The sequence below is a fragment of the Sander vitreus genome, chromosome 1 (assembly GCF_031162955.1).
Source record: "Sander vitreus isolate 19-12246 chromosome 1, sanVit1, whole genome shotgun sequence".
In the NCBI taxonomy this organism is placed as follows: Eukaryota; Metazoa; Chordata; class Actinopteri; order Perciformes; family Percidae; genus Sander; species Sander vitreus.
In genome coordinates, this window is record NC_135855.1 from 9,397,853 (window position 1) to 9,417,610 (window position 19,758).

Consider the following 19,758-nt stretch of genomic DNA (forward strand, 5'->3'; position numbering starts at 1 on the left):
TGGAGTAAAACGTGTTTTCAAAAAGTCCTGAGCACTTTTTTAAACACCACCGCTGACTTCTTTTTTGCAGCTCGGAGCGTCTTTTTGAAGTTTAAAAACTTTTCTGAAAAAAAAAACGCCCAGCGTCAAGTGCTTTTTTGACAGCCAATCAATGACAAGCAGAGTAGCCAGAACTGTCACTTCCATAAAAACAAGAAAAAAATGGAGTTGGAGCACAGAAAGTTATACGCTTATACGGTATGACCGGGTGCTCCCTGGTCAGGGAACTCGCTTTGTTTTATGTAAAGCAGCACCTTTCTCTCTCTGTTCTTTTTCTAGCTCGCTCCACTGCTTAGTTTTATCTAAAGTTAGCACCGCTCTACATAGCCCTCTAGCTAGGATACTGTAGCAGTAGCTGTTGTTATAGCAACAAATGACGCTCTCGGCTGCTTTTTGGAATAAAAACTCTGCCAGCTTTTTTTTTTTTTTCACCACAAAAGAGCTCTAGTGTGAACATAGCCAATAAGGGTTTCCTAACCTAGTGTTCAGAAACTTCACGGTATCACAACCATATTGATGCAATATACCATGATTTATGTTATCTATATTGCCCAATGTCCTATAATAAATGTTCTTAGTGTGTGCACAGCCAGAACAGAGAGGAGACTGACAAGAAAGGTGCAACTCTGAAAACATCTGGGTCAGTGGGGCTCAAAGGTTTAGCTAGCCTTTTTTTCACAACACATTTCAGAATAGTTTTCCTCCTTTCATGCATATTCTCTCTCTACAGGAGATCATTGTAATATTCTGTAAATTTGACAAAAAGCTACATGTTTCACACTTGCCTCGTAAGGAATTCTGTTCCACCCTGAGTAAGTTGAACATTCTTAAAATAAGAAGCTGCTTTTGGCCTGCAGTGGTTGTGTGTCCAGCTGGTAATTCTGGTAAGTGTTTACACCTGTTCTGAATGGTCACAATGGAGTACAAGGCAGTGATGTTCCCCGTCTCATTTAAATTGTTTAAATATGGTGATAACCGTGCACATTTTGAGACAGTCTCTCCAGAAAGACATTCATAGTGTTGTTCAAATGAAAAGTGTCAGAAATAGCTATGTGCAAGAATGAAAAAAAAAAAAAGAGAGCTACAGAGATGTTGAAACCCTGGCTCCTTTATAGGGCTGTCCTTGACTATAGAAATGATTTGTCGACTAACACATGATTTTGTCAACCAATCGATTAAGCCTAGGTGATTTCATCAACAGATCTGTCTGTTTCTCCCATAGACAGTATATAAGAATGGACCAACAGATCTTGTTGCTCTGGACGGAGACCAGTGAAGGCCATTAGAAGCACTTTTCCGGTGAGCGCAGAGCGTTACTGCGCAGCCTCCAACTAAGAGAGACGATGTAAATGTGACGTGAGCAACCTGTCTGAAAGTTGTAAGTCTTCTGGTAGCTGTGCCAAGAGAAATCTCAATCATTCCCAATCTTGCAGAGACGGAGAGCGTAGGTATATGTAAGGAGATAACATGGACACAGGCTAATTATTGCTAACTAAAATGCTAGTTAACATTAGTAATTAAACTTAAACAGCTAATGTAAGTCAAAACTGTCTACAAGCTTCTCCTGTACTATATGGTAATTCCTGTACTATGCGACAGTAAGTCCCGTGGTTATGACACAATCGTTAGCCTAATTTTACAAAAACGTCTGCTATGGAGCCATAATGTGAGGTACAAGGTAATGGAGCCTTTTATACGGGTGCTGGTCATATAATTAGAATATCATGAAAAAGTTGATTTATTTCAGTAATTCCATTCAAAAAGTGAAACTTGTATAATGTATACATTCATTCCACACAGACTGATATATTTCAAGTGTTTATTTCTTTTAATTTTGATTATTATAACTGACAACTAATGAAACCCCCAAATTCAGTATCTCAGAAAATTAGAATATTACTTAAGACCAACACAAAAATAGGATTTTTAGAAATGTTGGCCAACTGAAAAGTATGAACATGAAAAGTATGAGCAGGTACAGCACTCAATACTTAGTTGGGGCTCCTTTTGCCTGAATTACTGCAGCAATGCGCCGTGGCATGGAATCGATCAGTCTGTGGCACTGCTCAGGTGTTATGAGAGCCCAGGTTACTCCGATAGTGGCCTTCAGCTCTCCTGCATTGTTGGGTCTGGCGTATCGCATCATCCTCTTCACAATACCCCATAGATTTTCTATAGGGTTAAGGTCAGGCGAGTTTGCTGGCCAATTAAGAACAGGGATACCATGGTCCTTAAACCAGGTACTGGTAGCTTTGGCACTGTGTGCAGGTGCCAAGTCCTGTTGGAAAATGAAATCTGCATCTCCATAAAGTTGGTCAGCAGCAGGAAGCATGAAGTGCTCTAAAACTTCCTGGTAGACAGCTGTGTTGACCCTGGACCTCAGAAAACACAGTGGACCAACACCAGCAGATGACATGGCACCTCAAACCATCACTGACTGTGGAAACTTTACACTGGACTTCAAGCAATGCGGGTTCTGTGCCTCTCCTCTCTTCCTCCAGACTCTGGGACCTTGATTTCCAAAGGAAATGCAAAATGTACTTTCATCAGAGAACATAACTTTGGACCACTCAGCAGCAGTCCAGTCCTTTTTGTCTTTAGCCCAGGCGAGATGCTTCTGACGTTGTGTCTTGTTCAAGAGTGGCTTGACACAAGGAATGCGACAGCTGAAACCCATGTCTTGCTTATGTCTGTACGTGGTGGTTCCTGAAGCACTGACTCCAGCTGCAGTCCACTCTTTGTGAATCCCCCCCACATTTTTTAATGGGTTTTGTTTCACAATCCTCTCCAGGGTGCGGTTATCCCTATTGCTTGTACACTTTTTTTCTACCACATCTTTTCCTTCCCTTCGCCTCTCTATTAATGTGCTTGGACACAGAGCTCTGTGAACAGCCAGCCTCTTTAGCAATGACCTTTTGTGTCTTGCCCTCCTTGTGCAAGGTGTCAATGGTCGTCTTTTGGACAGCTGTCAAGTCAGCAGTCTTCCCCATGATTGTGTAGCCTACAGAACTAGACTGAGAGACCATTTAAAGGCCTTTGCAGGTGTTTTGAGTTAATTAGCTGATTAGAGTGTGGCACCAGGTGTCTTCAATATTGAACCTTTTCACAATATTCTAATTTTCTGAGATACTGAATTTGGGGTTTTCATTAGTCTAATCATCAAAAGTAAAAGAAATAAACACTTGAAATATATCAGTCTGTGTGGAATGAATGTATACATTATACAAGTTTCACTTTTTGAATGGAATTACTGAAATAAATCAACTTTTTCATGATATTCTAATTATATGACCAGCACCTGTACATTGTCGTGTTTCTTTAGAAATAAACAATGGACAAATAAAGTCTTTAAACACTTTAGATGTAAAGTTATTCGCTGTCAAAGTGACGTCAAAATGAATGGCAGTCAATGGAATGCTAACGGGGGGTGAGTGCTTATTAGCATCAAAATGGCGCCATAGGAGGTTTGGGTTGTGAGGAGACGCTTACCCCCTTGGTTTCTCCACAAAGATGCAATCATGCAAAAGTACCACTTTAAATCTTGTGTTTACCACAGATGTGCTGAAAAGCTTCCTTCAATATAATCATTCAGCACAAAAAAGGATTAAAAAAAAACCTGACTTTTCGATTAAAGTAATCTTAGTCGACTAATAGTGCGTTCCATTTTTTTAGGTCAAAGTCAGAAACACGCCACCTAAACTCGGATTACTGAGTTGGGAAGTTGGACAACCTCACAGTACCCCGAGCTCAAAATCCAACACTGCTAATTCATGCATCACCAGTAGTGAAGCTGTAGTAACATACAGTTATTAGCACTTCTGTCTTTTTTGTGTCTCATTAAATCAGTCGTCCACAGTCCTGTCCAACTTCTATCTGTGGACATGTTGCCACGCTGTTTGTATGCACAAAAAAAACAGTGTAATGTGCTGTTATCAACTAGTATTGCTAACAATGACTCATTTGGCTAGAGCTAACCCCACAGTGAAAATCCGACTTGTTAAATGGAACGCAGTCAACTCGGGTGTCATTCTCAGCTCGGGCTTCCGAGTTCCGAGGTAAATGGAACGCACTATCAGACCAAAATGGCCGATAAGGTCAAGTCATCTTCATTTCAAATCATTTAAAACAACAGAAGTTGACTCAAAGTGCTTTCCAGTCAAGGCAGATGGTTTAAGATCTGATTGATATGGACACATTCGATAAACAACATTACAAAGACAAAAAGGTACATATGTATTGTTGACTAATCGACCAAGAAGGGGCAGCCCTACTCCTTTCTCACCTTTACACACCTGAAGAAGAAGACCCCACACACACACACACACACACACACACACACTCTATTTGGATAGATGTAAGGGTGTCATGAAGTGGGTGTGAGTGAACATAATGTGTGACAGTGTGATAGTAACATAATGAACCTGGCTAAAAACATGCGATTGGTTTGCTGGAGTAATGTTTAAGTGGAAATTACCTGTTTGTAGACTCATGATATTCATAGAATAATACACGGGAATTGTGCGAGGCAGGCCTAATCACACAAAATATGTTAAATAAAATTTGACCCGCTCTGATATATGGAATTAAAATTAAATAGTTAAGATTCCATTGTAAATGTATTTTCTACACTGTGGGTCTCAAGGTTTTGCACCAGCACACTGTATGTCCACGTGTCTCATCGCGTCCTCGTTTTTATTAGCCTACAGAGTTGTGTTTGATGTAGCCTATTAGGTATGGAGTATCGAATCAGTGTCCTTTCAGTATCATTTTGATACAGTAGTGTGATACTAAATTTGGTATTGAAGTAAAAATTCAGCTATTGTGACACTACTAAGACCTGCAAACTGTAAAAAAGAAAAGCCAATTTAAACAAGAAAACGCTGTAGGTCTGGCATTATTGCGAGCCCAATAAAATGTTGACCAACATTGTGGAATGCTTTCTGGTATGCTATTCTTGAAATATCAGGAGTGTAAAGAGTGTATGTAACGTTACTCTAATTCCTTCGTCTTAAAATCCCCACGACCACAAAAAAACGATAGCCCCGACAGATAAAATCATGGCAAATCCCATCCAGAAATGTTGAAATTGAATGACTCTTTGCTATAGCCTATAGGCAAGTTCAGATGCTGTAAAGTAATTAAATGGCCTAGATGTTGGTCAAATGTGCATTACTCTTCAATTCGGTACCTAAACTTTTAAACTGGTTGTCTAGCTCACGTTTCTCTACCGTGTAATGACGTCGATCTGCTGAATACAAAGGTGTCACAAAATGCCGACATAGGTTTAAATATGTTAATTATATCAACATTTCAGAACATTTTAAGGATTTCTTTGCTAAACAGAAAGCCACAGCTAACGTTAACTTGTTCAACACAACGTGTGTGGGCTGCCACTGATCTCCGTATACAAGAGCCCTAGCATTATGCAACATTATTTTGACTGTAGTCTACGAACATTCCATAAGGTACGCAATCAGTAACAACGTTCAAAACTGAAACATATATTCTCCTCACCTGTTGGTCGCATTCAGGACAAGATTTAGTAGCCATTTTGACTTTCTTTGTTTTATTTGCCGACATAGTCCGTTTCCTCCAGCTGTAAGGTAGCTACAAGTGTCTCTGAGAATTATTTGCTCCAGATACACTAACACATGCGTGCAAAAAACACACACCGAAGTGGCTGGATGACAACACACCTTCTAAAAACACACATCACAATACTAATGCTAACGCTGTGAGCATGCGCAGGGAGAGTCTTGCTGCTGGTGTGCTGCATTCAAGTTCCATGGAGAAAATGGTAACGCAGGCGCTTCAAGCTCTTCTTCTTCTTTCTAATGGCGACTTGCAACCAGACGGAGCATTACCGCCACCTACTGTATCCTTCTCATACTGTCCCTTTTTCTTCTTCTTCTTCTTCTTCTTCTTCTTCTTCTTCTTCTTCTTCTTCTTCTTCTTCTTCTTCTTCTTCTTTTTGTTTAATGGCGGGTGGCAAATAGGTGCATTACAACCAACTATACTAGAATAGACTCTATTTCCCAAATAAAACAAAACAAACAAAAACACAGGTTATTAAATTATTTTCCATTTACCATTATTAATCCAGTTTCTTAACCCTTCTTCAATGCTAAATATATTCTAAAGATTCAATACTCCTACCCCACACACCTTCAATTCCTTCTTTAGTTGTCCTCTCTGTTTTATACTTCTGGCAGCGACAGATAACATCCGTTAACAACCATTTCTTCGAAACCACATTCACATATTCCTGTAGGATGTTTCTCTAATAAGTGCATTGTTTTATTTAAACCTGTGTGCCCTAACTTCAGTCTTGATATAGGCCTATAACTTTGTTTCCTGGAATGTTTGCCAATTGTTCTTTTCACACTCTCCTCACCAGCCTCATGCATGTTTCATAAGAAGCCTTCAGTTAAAAATCTTCTTCTTCTTTAGTTTATTGCCAGATCTTAGATGTGCATTTCCACCACCAACTGGACTGGAGTGTGGAGCAAGAGATTATGCAGAGTACAAAAAACCTTTGATTCTTTTAGCTAAATCAGCAACATGTTTTGTCTTCCTTATTCACTGAAGAATGTGATTTCTCTTGATATTGTATTTCTTACAGCAAAGTAGTACATGTTTGACTGTTTCTGGTTGATTACAATGTGTGAATTTTCCAGCTGGGGGCTTATTGTATGGTTGAGACCTTTATGACCTGTTCTTAGGTGCTCTGCACATTAAATTCTTGTTTTTGTACATACTTACTTGGCCATTAAAGCTGATTCTGATATGTTTAGGACTCCACTATAGTCAATCCGTCACTTCTGTGCAGGTGCCTTGTATCCCTGAGGATTGTACATGGTTTCCCTTGTTGTATATTTTGGTAAGTTTGACCAAAGTGGTTTCGTTGTTAACTCCTTCTCCCTTTTAGGTGCTTAATTGTTTGGCAAAGCTGGTTAAGCAGAAAGCTTTTGCTTCAGCTCCTACTACGGGAGACCAAGGACAACAAACTGAAATCCAACTGAAGATATTGGCTGCTATTCTAAACCTTTCAGACAGACTGAGTAAAATTCAAGCTCAGCATTGTGGTTCTGGTACAGTCCAAGAGCCTTGCTGTCTCAGTTCACTTAGGAACCATGAATGCATGGCTGGACCGGCTACCAAAACAAAGAACAGAGAATCTCAGTAGTCAAGATCCCCCATGTTAAAATGCCCAACTTTAAGTTTCCCTTTAATGACAACTGTGGGGTGTAGGTAAAGGGTTAAGAACTAAGGGCATTCCGCTTGAGTGACAGATGGGTGCCGTTACAGAAGGCAAGCATAGACAGCATAGATTTGTCGTTTTATGCTTGGTATTGGTTCATGGAGCACCAGCACTGTTTTAAAAGTATCGTTTCCTGACGATATTCTCTAAGAGCAGTACAGAATCTGAAAATATACAGAAAATACAATACAGAAATACAGATACAATACAGAAAACCTGTTCATCTGTAACGTTAAATTAGTAATGCCAACCTATGAAGCTGTGCAATACATGATGTTGTGAAGTGTTGTGATTGGGAGCACCGCTTTGCACATGTATGAAAAGGCTTTAGAAACTCAAGAGGTACTTCCAGTTATTTCTGCAAACATACGCTCACTAAACTACTGAACGCTTGTAGTGTTCTCTGGTCATTTGCCCACGCTGGCTCTAAAACAAGCCTTTAATAAAATCGCAGGTAATATACTTTAATAGTTCACTATTTCATCAGTATGACGTTTACTTGAATATGAAATACAGTATCATTCCTTCATAGGATTCCTTGGGGCATTAGCTGTGGGCGCAACTAGAAGTTCGTGCAAAACGAGCAGGCAGAACGCCTGCAGGAGCTTTTCTGTTAGGAATTTGCATGCTCTCCCTGTGCATGTGTGAGTTTTCTCTGGGGGCTCTAGCTCCTCCAACAGTCCAAAGACAAGTTAGGTTCATTGGCAACTCTAAATTGCCCAAAGGTATGAATGGTTGTATCTTTATCAGCCCTGTTATGACTGTCCAAGGTTTACCCAATGTCAGCTGGGATCCAGCCAGCCACCCTGCAACCCTCCAAACGATAAGTGGGTATAGCTAATGAATTTGGTAGATATGACTCGACCTGAAACTGGATGAAAAGTTTATACATTATATTATAACATTTATATGATAGGCCTTTTCTTTTCTTTTGTTAATATTCATAGGCTGCTTTGGATCTTTCAGAAAAAACACATGAAGAGTAACGTGTTAACACAGATCGTTATAACACTTACAGTCACTGTAATATATAATACGATTGTATTTTATTCATATGTTGTGTGTAAAAACAAAATGCACATATGTATTGTTAATTGTTATTTTATTTCAGCAAATGACAATTGCTTTTTAATTTGCATTTTTTTTCTGGATCTGATTTACAAGAGGTTTTTCACACAGATTTAAAAAGGGGAGAGAAAATGGTCAATTCCCTCTCCAACAAATCAACAATAGCTAAGAAAGAGAAATCAGCAGACACTGTCAGAAGCTGCAGCACATGTATACATCAGTAGGTGCTCAGTATGGCAACTTGTCAACTAGCATACAATCCTGAGAAATCTCTGCACCCCCCACAACAGACTAACCCCAAACGACAATGTCGCCAAGCTACAAGATTTCATTGATCAATAAAATTTGGAAACAGTCAAGACATTGTAGTTGGTGGGATCCATGTAGAGTAAACTGAAAACCAGGCCTTATAGTACAAGCACACTAAATCATGCAAACACATGCTGCAGTTCTGAACTTGTCAATCCATTGGTGAGAAGTCCAGAAATCAACAACAAACACTGCTTAAGCATGAGAGGATCTTGTCAAAATATGACAACTTTCCCACCTATAAATCCCTAGATTTGTACGGTTATTTGTATTTCTTTGCAGCCCAGCAGGGACAGCAGAAAAACTGGATCATGCAAAATGCACAATTATTAACTGAATTGACCGACCAGATGATAAAGACGCGCTGTTCCAAAACATCAGTTTTTAATGGAAACAACATTGTTTGCACGGTTCCTGTGGGGCCATAGTTTGCATGTGCTTCCATATATAAGGTCTTCAGTTTCGTTGGTTCCAACTAGTTTAAAAATGGCTACAAAGCCATCCCAAGGAACAACAGAGTTATTCAGAGGTTATTCGTATGCAATACAGCTGTAACACCAATACTAGATCCTGTAGCTGTTATACACTCACGCCAATACATTCACTTTTCGATATGGAAAGATGCGAACACGTGAGGGGTTGATGACTCAGCAGGTACACCTACAACAGCTAGTAAATCTATTGACAATCAAATGATACAGGTTAAAGAAAAATTTGCCAAGCAGGAATTCATAAAGGAATGGTGCCTACGACTTGCCACAAGTGCACGTTAAAGCTAAGTGCAGTGTTGCTTGCACACACTTCTCAAAATGTAACATCTCCAACCTGTTGCAGAAAACCGAGGAACTTATGCAGAAAAATTAATAATAAAATGAAGGAGTGAGTACTTTAGCTCTTCTTGATATTTATTTTTATTCCCGGCCTAAAGGATGGGATTTTGTGAGTTCTTGTGAGTGTGTGCTCTTGTATATTTATAATATAGTGAAACATCTATGGATGGACTTCACATCCTTCCAACCTGCGTGAGTTTTAAAGGACCAGGCCCTCATAGGCGGGACCCTCAGACTCGGGGGATTCTCTCTGCAGGCGAAGATGCTCCAGTGTGTTGTGGAAGTGTTTGTTGATCTGCTCCGTTTCCTCACTCGCCTCCAGGTTGGGAAGGTCTTCTCTGATCTTCTGGATAAGCTGGTTTAATACCTGGACAGTCACCTGGACAGGTGGAGGATGAGGTACAGTGTAAGAGTTCCTGTTTATAGTGTAATATTTACATAGCTTTTATGGACTGCATTCACATCAATTGGAAGTGACTGTCTTTGTGTTTTGAAGGTTAAAAGCAAAGATGTTAGAGTACTTATGTGCACATACTCATTTAAAGCCATCAGAATGACAAAACTGAAAAGAACAAATCAGGTTCTTGTTTACATGACATTTCTCAAACCAGGTTACTGCAGATAAACAACAGTAACCTGGGTACTTAAGAGCATTCAAAACGTGTTGCTAACAACACAGCTTGGAACAGGTGTCTTAACCATGTTGACATTTGTGGTGTCCTACCGCATCGTTTTCTCTCTCATAGAAGCAGATGTATCTGTTGAGGATTTCAATGAAAAGCTGGACTTGCAGCGATGGATCCATACACTGGTTGGCAATCTTCAGGGCTTTCTTTAGACACTCCATCACCCGCTTACCATCGCGGATCTAATAATGCAACATCAGTACTTAGCAATGACAGCAGTGGATCATCAGAGATCAAGTGAATCAAAATGTGTCCAAACAATGATCTAGCAAACTCAGATACATATTATTGAAGGATAATTGATGGAAAATCTAAAAGAAAGAAACAGTTTCCTTCTGTACCAATTATCCGCATTTTTTTTTGAGGCGTCCTGGTAGCACAGGGGAAGAAGGTAACGATGTTATGTTACATCCCCGGTTCAAACCTACTCGACCTTTGTTGCATGTCATCCACCAGCGTCCTCTCATTTCCTGTCCCCTCTCTAATGTCTTCTATCTAATAAAGACAAAACTGCCCAAAAAATAAATGTAATTTAAATGTGGCATGCTACAGTGTGCTTAAGACGGACAATTGAACACTCTTACAGTGTCATTTATCATACCCATTTTAGTATAACTGTCTACTGTTTACTCCTTGATTGTGGAAACTGCAGGTTCCATCACAATTGCGAGCTCTGTTTGGTGTTGGTGCCATTATTACATCAACAAACGTTTTCTCACAGTGAGTATACTGGTGGGATGTAGTGACAGCACAGCACATTTTCGTTCCCTTCGCAGGTGTAAAAGATTTTTTTCAGATAGAAGTGTTTTTGAAATAGCACAAAAACAATTCCAACACACCTCTTCACCATTTTTTTCAGTGCTGCGACCTGACCAAAAGAGATGGGCGCAGATACTGACGGCTCGGCACTGGTCAGGCTTCTTCAGCAGCTTGGAGGCAGCCAGCGCACACTGAGTCCTCAGCGGCTCATGGTTTTCCTCGCTGAAACATCGCATTCGCTCAAAGGTACCAATGATCAGTGTGATGGCTGCCAACTGGGCTTTAGAGTCACTGATCTCATCCTCGTACAGAGAGAAGGCCTGGTGAGGGAGATGTATTGAGAAGCAAGAGAATAAATGCAAAAGGTGGCATTGGTGGGCAAGGAGGGAGAGAGGAAAAGGAATGAGACAAAAGATGTGAAAAGGAGAGAGCCAGAGGTTTTGTTGTTGCAATATTGAGAATCAAAGCAAAACAAAATCAATATAAGAAATCACCACAATTGCCTGTGGAATTTTTAAAACAGTTTTGGGGTCTCAAGTAGTCATCAAATATTCAAAATTTCCCACAGATTAAAGGCCCATGTAAGTGTTAACAAATCCACTTGAACAACACAAAACAGGATAATATATAAAATATTTCCAGTTATCATATGTCATCTTTCTTTATGTAACTGGAGTTCAACTGACTGGCTGTCCATCTCTCTATAGCCGTCTTAAATTAAGTGTCCTCCACGCTATAGGCTGTAGCCAACCAATTATATCCGAGATACAAAATGCACAAGCGTTTGTTTAAAGATATTTCCCTCATACATTTTCAGTTAGCTAGTCCGACAGTTGTCTCAAGCTTTTCAATTTGTACAGAAAAATAAAAAAACTAAATGTGAAACTTTCAGTGTTATTTAGTTTATCATCTTCTGTATATAATGTGGTTGTGACTTTTCTAGAGCAAAACCACCTAAAGCTTTTCCCAATTCAAAAACATTTAACTCTTGACTTGTACAGGAATCTGTGAGGCCAGCATGAAATGCAAAGGTTCAATTATAGGCTCTAAAAATCACATTCTTTAGGCAGGTGCTGAGGGTTTATTAACTTAACTCGGTCACTTTCAGACCTGTGCTTTGGTTATTTTAGCCAGGACCAAAGACGTGCTGCTTTCACTATATAGCCTGTGAAGACACCGTGTGAGCCTGAATGCTCAAGAGATTTAAAGGCAACTGTTTAATTAAACATTGTACCTGTGACATGAACTCATAAGCAACAGTCTCGTGGTTTTCAAAGCCAATCTCGCCTGCAGCCAGTGCTCCCTGCAGGAAGAGTCGAAGAGGCAGCTCAGCAAGCTCCGCCTTGATAAGTGCACTGATGGTCTGGTGGGCGAAGGAAAAGATCTTCTGACACTTCTTTTCCCACTTGTCATCCTGATGGGAGACACATTTGGAATAATTTAATAGGATAGACAAAACTAGAAATACAGCATGTGAGATGTAGTGAAAGGGATGTTTGCACACCAATGAGGAGTTCTCCTTGTATCTGAAGGCCAGCTGGTAGGCAGCGAACACCAGAGGAGGGAGTGTGTAGCGAATCCTTAGGTTCCCACCCGCACCAAAGTGTTTCCGGGCTGTGTTCAGAATCTGACCAACAAACCAGTGTTAACGTTAATGAACAACAGCAAAGACATTGTGGCTTACCAACCCCAACAGAGAAAGTTATAGAAACATGAAACACACAACAGTTTTAAATCCAAAGCATGCCATAGTACTCATCATCATACTTTCAAGGCAGCCACTGGGTTACATTCATTTCTTTATGGTGTAAATCAACGAACGGTGTGTAGTTTCTGTCTCCCCCATGAGGAATTCTAAGTAATGACAACAAAACTGTCGGCGCGTCCACATGATACAAGCCTTCCATGACTGAGCACATGTAACAGACGTTAATTAATTTTATTTTATTTTAGTATGTACACATCTAGTTCCGTCACTGGCATGCTCCTTTAATGTTGAGAAAAGGACCCACAAGATACTGTTGATCCGGATCTTCGGAGTGGAGCAGATGGATGAAACGACCCACAAGGCTCTGCTCCTCAGCAAAGTCCTCAGGGTCAGGGTCATCAGCTGGTTGGTCTGGCTGGTCCTGTATCAGTGTGGATACCAAGCTCAAGATGGCGTCCACCTAGAGAAACCAGAGAGGGAGTAAGGAGTTTTGATTCCAGGTACTTTTCTAAATTTCCTTCCTGCTTTTGGTTGATGACCTATGCTGACGAGGTCATGGGTCAGAGACAGATCAAAAATCTTGACCAATAAGTTACAGTAGTAAGAGGCCACACATTCAACACTAAGTAATGCAGCATTGTTATATGTACTGGATTTCTGATGCCTTGCACTCTAGGGCCATCAATGAATATTCTAAATTTGAATATATGTTTAAGTTGTATATATTGTTAAAGGTGCAATAAGTAATACATTTACTGTATTTAATCAAAAAATGACCACAATGTGTCATCCGATATTAAGGAAACATGCTAAGTTGAAATACTATGTTTTTATAACAACAATGCTAAAGCCAGTATTTTCTCCTTTTGAAATTTCCGTTCAGTGACGGAATGTCTGTTTGTGTTTTGGCCTGTGTGTTTGGCCAGTCGGGCCGGTTGTCAGATATACCTGTAAAAACGCAAACCCAGTGCGCTACAGCTGTAGTACAGCCATGGAGGCAGCAAACAAACAAAAGGGATCAACGGAGAAAGATTCATTCTACCCACCCTAAAAATAAAAAGCTTGCCATCTTTCTAAATGGTTGCATAACCAGAGACGAGGTAAAACACGGCTAAATATTGGAGATACTTTAAAATATGGAGACAGCGTGGAGCCCAAAAGGACACAGAGTTGACTAATTTCCTCCTAACAGGTAAATATTGAGCTTCATTCATTTATATCACGGCTAACGTAGGGATAGACATTTTCAGTAATTTCAACATTCATGTGCTCACATTAAATTATATAGAGTAACGTAACTTAGCAGGTGAAGTGTTCGTGACTGGTGCTAACGCCACCATGCTAATACATGCCAATTCCTAACATAGGATCCATGACATACTGTATGCCAGAAACCACAAGTTTGACTTCCTCATAATGGAAACATGCAATGTAACTTTGGCAAAACACTCCGTAGCCTGAATTGTTGGATTGGGACCGGTGTTCTTTACAGGTCGCTTTGCAATGTATGTAGCTAATGTTACGTTATTGTGGCTAACATTACCATCGCCAGCTTCACAGTTATGATATGTTGGACAGTAAGAGGATTCCCACTTTCTTACAAACTGGTATGCAACAATAATGTGTAATGTACTGACTGTACAGTGTATAGACAAGCTGTATAACAGGTCTGGAAGTCGCAGTACCAACAATTTCCCCCCTGCCAAAACTGTTTACCTGCTTCTGTTCAACGGGTGTAGCCCACAGACAGTGACTGCGCCCTGGGTACAGATGGCCGCAAGACCGCGGTCTTTTTAGCGGTCGTCATTGTTACGGTTATTCAATAAAAGATCACTGTCAGCTGCGTACAGAGCTCCGCGAGAGAACATGCTTTTATAACCGTCAACATAGCAGCATCTAGCAACTCCGCAGCGCTGTGGAGTAATGTCTGGCAATGTAAGAATAGCATCAAGCTAACATTGACATTCTGTGACTGTGGTATTATTGTTATATGGGTAGGAATCTTTAATGGGAGTTGTGTATGAGGAGGGACATGTTAGAGAGACGGACATGGGGAGGAAGGGAAAAAACGTGTGGTTGAATGCGGCTACCCAATAAAGAGGTTACGCTAGATAACAGTGAATCACGCTCGTTATTGATCAAATAACACGACAGTGACATTGGTTTTAGCGTTCTCAACACCTGGCAACTCCCGTGAACTTCGACACTGGGGAGGAGGGGCCGGGGGAGACGACTCTTTCAGTATTTTGAATTTGGACTGCAGTAACCATTTTAAATGCTAGCTGTCAGTATAACATATTAGACCTTTAAATATGTAAATAAAGATTTGATTGTGGGAAAAAATAAAAGCAGCACTAGTGCGGCTGTCTGTTCTCGTGTGGGCCAGGGCTGCTGCTCTCTAAACGACGTTCCCTACAAAGTCTATGTAATGTCCGATTGAGCCCAGCCGGAGAATTCCCAGCGAGCGAGTGGGCGTGTTCATGACCTTTCTAACATGCGGCTGGCACAAAAACCAGGAAAAAAAACAAAACATCCAAAAGGTGAAGAAGAACTGGAGAGACGACAAGATTCAGGAACTTTTGTCGGTAAGGGCCAACGGAGAAATCGTCAGACAAATTCAAGGAACGGCAAGAGACTTTGTTGTTTATGACTGAATTACAAACCTAGCAGTGTGATTAGTGTCATGTCCTGCCTACAGTCTTTACATAAAGTTTTACTTTTACACAGGACATTATTTTATTAGTTTTGTAATGTGTTGGTATGTAGATCTTTTAAAAGACGTGTTTATGTTGAACTAAATATTCCTACACAAGTAGTATGTCTCCCATTGTATTGGTTTGCCCTCTTGTGGACATAATGCGCAAAAATAGTTATTCAAAATATATTTGAACCTCTGTTTTTTTTAGAATGAATATTCAAACGTTTTGACAGCTGTATTGCCCTGTCAGTCGATCAATAAGATGATTTAATGATGGAGGAATGAGGAATTGACACATAGGTCTAGCTTATCAAAACTAGCGTAGCAACATCTGACCCTGTGAAGAGTATAAAATGTAATACGGTTGACATATCTGACCTGACACTTCATCCAAATGCTGTTCAATATTAATGTGAACTATTATAGTTTGAGATTGGAGCCTGCCCGGAAACTATAAGTCAGATATTCAAAGGTGTACCATTAAAATACATTTTATAAAAAAATGTTAATAATAATTTCCCCTTTCACTCTTTGACTACATGAATAATACTAACTCAGACACATTTCTTAGTGTATACATATATATCCACATGTACAAAGGATTGTCAGGCAAGTTTAAAATGTCTCCTGACCGCCTAAAAAAACAGTTATTTTTGGAAGATATGTTAAAAGTGACTTGTGAGGCTGTAGTGACTTCCTGTTTACATTGACATTTTGACTGAGCAGCACTACAGAGGTTTTTTAGTATACGTTACTAAAACTTGATCTATCGTTGTACATTTAGGGGTTACAGCATAGCTAGGGACCCATTTCTTAAGGCTGCCAAAGTTACGCCAAAGGCTACCAGAGCTGACATGTGCCCTTTGAAAAAAATGCAACTAGACAGGGCCATGGGAATCGCAAGAACTGTGGTTGGTCAGTTTGCGTTTCCTCCTAAAAGCTAATTATGCCAGTGGAGATTGTTGATAGTGAAGATAGTGTTAAGGAAAATGAAGACTCATTCACCTTTCATTTTAAGGGACAGATATCTAGCAAAACCACCTCCACCACTGCAAACCTTGTCTGCACTGCTAGAATGTAAATATAGGGATTATTAGCTGTAGTATCCAATTTAGTTATGAGGCGAGGCGAAATAGCAGTTGCCTAGATGTAACTTCAGTTCCATGATTACGTGCTACTGTCGTTTTACAACACACAGTGAAGTGTAATAGTTTCTGTGGGGGGTCAAATAAAAGCAGGACACAGCCTGTATCATACAATATCTAGTGTTGTTGGGGGTGCTATCTAAGGATGAAATCTGACACTACTTCAAAAAATAGTTCCATCTATGGCGGGACTACCATGAAGGTCTTTACTAACAATTAAAACAAAGTTGCAACCCAATCCAGTACTCAGTAATCCAGAATTAAGTTAATTGTGGACAATTGTGTAGCGGCAGTTGACGTCCACTGCTAATGTTCAGTGCCAGTGAGCGGTGTGCAGCATGTCTGACTGCCTATCCTCAACAATTAATGCCCTTGTGTTTTAGTGGTAGGGAGGAATCCAACCTGTTCCTGTTCCAGAATGGTGGTGTTGTAGTCCAGTGTGTTGCTCAGCACATAGCAACTCATGCTCTTGCGTGACTCGTAGTCAAAGTACTCGAAGAGTGGTGGGAAGTGCTTGAGCTGCAGCACGGTCAGGATGTTGTTGTAGGTATCCACTGGGATCTTCAACAGTCGGGTTAGTTCCTTTGACACTGCGCTGCTGGTCGCTATGCTAGGGGAGGGGAAGGAATGGAACGGGTAGAAGTGTGACATAAGTGTGAAAGCAAGCGAGGCAAAGAGTGCATTTAAATGCGTGATCATGTTTGTGATAAAAAGGTTTACATAAAGTAACAATGAAACATGAGTATGACAGTATCCAGCTTTCTGATCACTGCCTGCGGTCACGCTAACTCAAAGACTTTGAGGACCCTCTCGAAAATGAGATGACATATCTCAAGAGGTATTCCTCGTACAATAAATAAATAAACTTCCGCTCTACCTCTTCTTTTTTTTTTGTTGGTCCATATACATTTAATTAATTAAGACTGTAGACAGAATGCGGCCCTGTATGATTAAGAATCTACCGTTGGGATCCTCAGTTACATCATCAATCTGCAGTGGAATAGATTTATGTATTAATATAATCACACCTACAGAGGTAAAAGAGTAGGAAGATGATAGAACCTGTCCTGGCCACCTTCATTTTTATCTTAATTGTCTCGTTAGCTAATAGGTGTTTTTCCTGTAAGAACACAATCTTGGCTTTTAAAGGTTTTAACCTGTTCAAAACCTGCTTTAATTTGGTCAGTTTATGCAGGCTTCTACAGTTCAATTAAATATATTCAATTAAAAATATCTGTCATTTTTTACAGCGGGTAACAATAGGAAAGCTAAAATAACCAAAATGATTAAATCCCTGCTTTTGCTCTGCATATTGGTGACCCTCCTCTTTTAATTGTTTCATCATGTTTTGAGACGGCCATGAAGGATAAAGCAAGAAGACATTAAGGTTAATGAATAAAGTTGGTACCATAATAAACAGAGAGAATTTTCCTAACCCCAAATATGAACATGCCCGATTTGAACATACGGGAAACCCTAAACCCTTCAATATCTTGCTTTTACTGCTTGAAACAGGTCCACACCGTAAAGCCCAGTTCAGACCAAATATTCGCGATGAGACAAAAAGATTTGAGAACGTCGCGGAGAAAAGTTTCAGCGGTCTGAACCGGCCCATCTTAGCTTGACTTAAAACAGTTGATGGTGTGGCTGCGATTCAGCTGGTCGAGTCTCTAGTGCTGGTTTTAGAACGTAAGAGACATCACCTGTTTCAACAGCCAATAGAAGTAATCTTGTAAAGCCGTGAATCGCAGATTCATCACTAGAAATGTAACTGTAGCAAGCATCTCACTAACGTTATCCACATTCATATTTAGCTACAAAAAGCTGAACTGAACTGGCAGGTTTTAGAACGCTGCAAACCGGTGAGTTGTAAGTAGTTTCAGCGCGAATCTTTGGTCTGAACTGGGCTTAATGAGGAACCACTCTATTGTACTTACTGTTCCAAGTTGAGCTTGTTGAATATCTCCACAGTGCTCTCCAGGACCTTATCTACGTAGTCCACACGGTCAGGGTAGCATTTAATGGCCAAGTTGATGAGAGAGACCTGCAAAGAGACTACGTCCTCTGATGGCATGTCCTGGCGAGACTGGAGGAGGAAGAATCATAGAATGAAACTGTCAGCATGGTCAGTCCAACGGTTTGAAATTTAAACTTAGAGTCATCATAGCTTGGACAAGGATAGCTTAGTAAGACCATTTTGCCTAATCATCATACTGTAAGCAGTTGACAAATGTATGTAGACCAATGATTGGATGACTCATTTAATTTGAGGATTTCTTTTCTTCAGAAAGGGGGAGAATATAAACTTTTTTGGTTGTTTTGACGTGAATCTTATCAAATCTCTTCTACACCTTAAAATTGACTCAACAATATTTAATAGTATTTTACTATACTTTTTTGTAGGGCTGCAACATCTGTTGATTATTTTCTTGATTAATTAAAGGTGCTCTAAGCGATGGCACACATTTTTTAGGCTACAGCATTTTTTTGTCACATACAGCAAACATCTCCTCACTATCCGCGAGCTGCCTATCCCCTGAACACACTGTAAAAAAACGCGGTCTCTTTAGACAACCCAGGCTCCACAAACGGCAATAAAAACAAACTGTGCCAACCTGCACCACCAAACATAACAAATAGTCTTCCAGCGTTCCAACCAATAACCGACAAGAAGGATTTGGCGGTGGGGGTTGGGGGGGGTTAGTGCGCGGAAGCACGGAAGGGAGGGAGAGGGGATGGGATGAGGAGGAGGGAGGGGCGAGCTAGCCTCGTTTTGTTTGAAAATACTTTGAACGTCAACAAGAAGTGCTGTCACCCAACATCGCTTAGAGAACCTTTAATTAGTTGTTTGATCTATACAATTTTGATGTTAGTGTTTTCCAAAGCCCAAGATCACATCCTCAAATGTCTTGTTTTGTCCAAACCTCCAAGACATTCAGTTTACTGTCACAGAAGAGAGAAGAAACTAGAAAATATTTACAGTTGTGTTCAGAATAATAGCAGTGTGTTTAAAAAAGTGAATAATGCTAAAAATCCTTAGAATAGCTTTTAATTCCATAATATCAATGCATTGGGAACACTGCACATTCAATTCCAAATCAAAACATGACCAAAATTGATTAAGTTTGTGTTATACAAAGAAATAGGCTGTTCAAAAAAATAGCAGTATTTGCATTTTTCTTTACAAACTCAAACATTTACTGTATAAACTGAAAAATGTCTCAAGGGTTTGCTTTACTTTGAATCACTGCACTA

The 19,758-nt window shown here is 40.1% G+C and overlaps 2 protein-coding genes across 2 annotated transcripts in view; both read right to left on the minus strand.

Moving 5' to 3' along the window:
- The window catches only part of c1h16orf87 (chromosome 1 C16orf87 homolog), a 10,558-nt gene extending 4,718 nt beyond the window's left edge, over positions 1 to 5,840 (minus strand). Inside the window, exon 1 of the mRNA XM_078261980.1 lies at positions 5,554 to 5,840. Coding sequence (XP_078118106.1) covers positions 5,554 to 5,619 — 66 coding nt within the window. The 5' untranslated portion in view covers positions 5,620 to 5,840. The remainder of the gene's footprint in view (positions 1 to 5,553) is intronic.
- Positions 5,841 to 8,324: 2,484 nt separating this feature from the next.
- vps35 (VPS35 retromer complex component) overlaps positions 8,325 to 19,758 on the minus strand; it is a 35,050-nt gene continuing 23,616 nt past the window's right edge. Inside the window, exons 10-17 of the mRNA XM_078262109.1 lie at positions 18,441 to 18,589; positions 16,906 to 17,113; positions 12,965 to 13,120; positions 12,457 to 12,579; positions 12,187 to 12,366; positions 11,033 to 11,272; positions 10,232 to 10,375; positions 8,325 to 9,886 (exon numbers count right to left, since the gene is read on the minus strand). Coding sequence (XP_078118235.1) covers positions 9,707 to 9,886; positions 10,232 to 10,375; positions 11,033 to 11,272; positions 12,187 to 12,366; positions 12,457 to 12,579; positions 12,965 to 13,120; positions 16,906 to 17,113; positions 18,441 to 18,589 — 1,380 coding nt within the window. The 3' untranslated portion in view covers positions 8,325 to 9,706. The remainder of the gene's footprint in view (positions 9,887 to 10,231; positions 10,376 to 11,032; positions 11,273 to 12,186; positions 12,367 to 12,456; positions 12,580 to 12,964; positions 13,121 to 16,905; positions 17,114 to 18,440; positions 18,590 to 19,758) is intronic.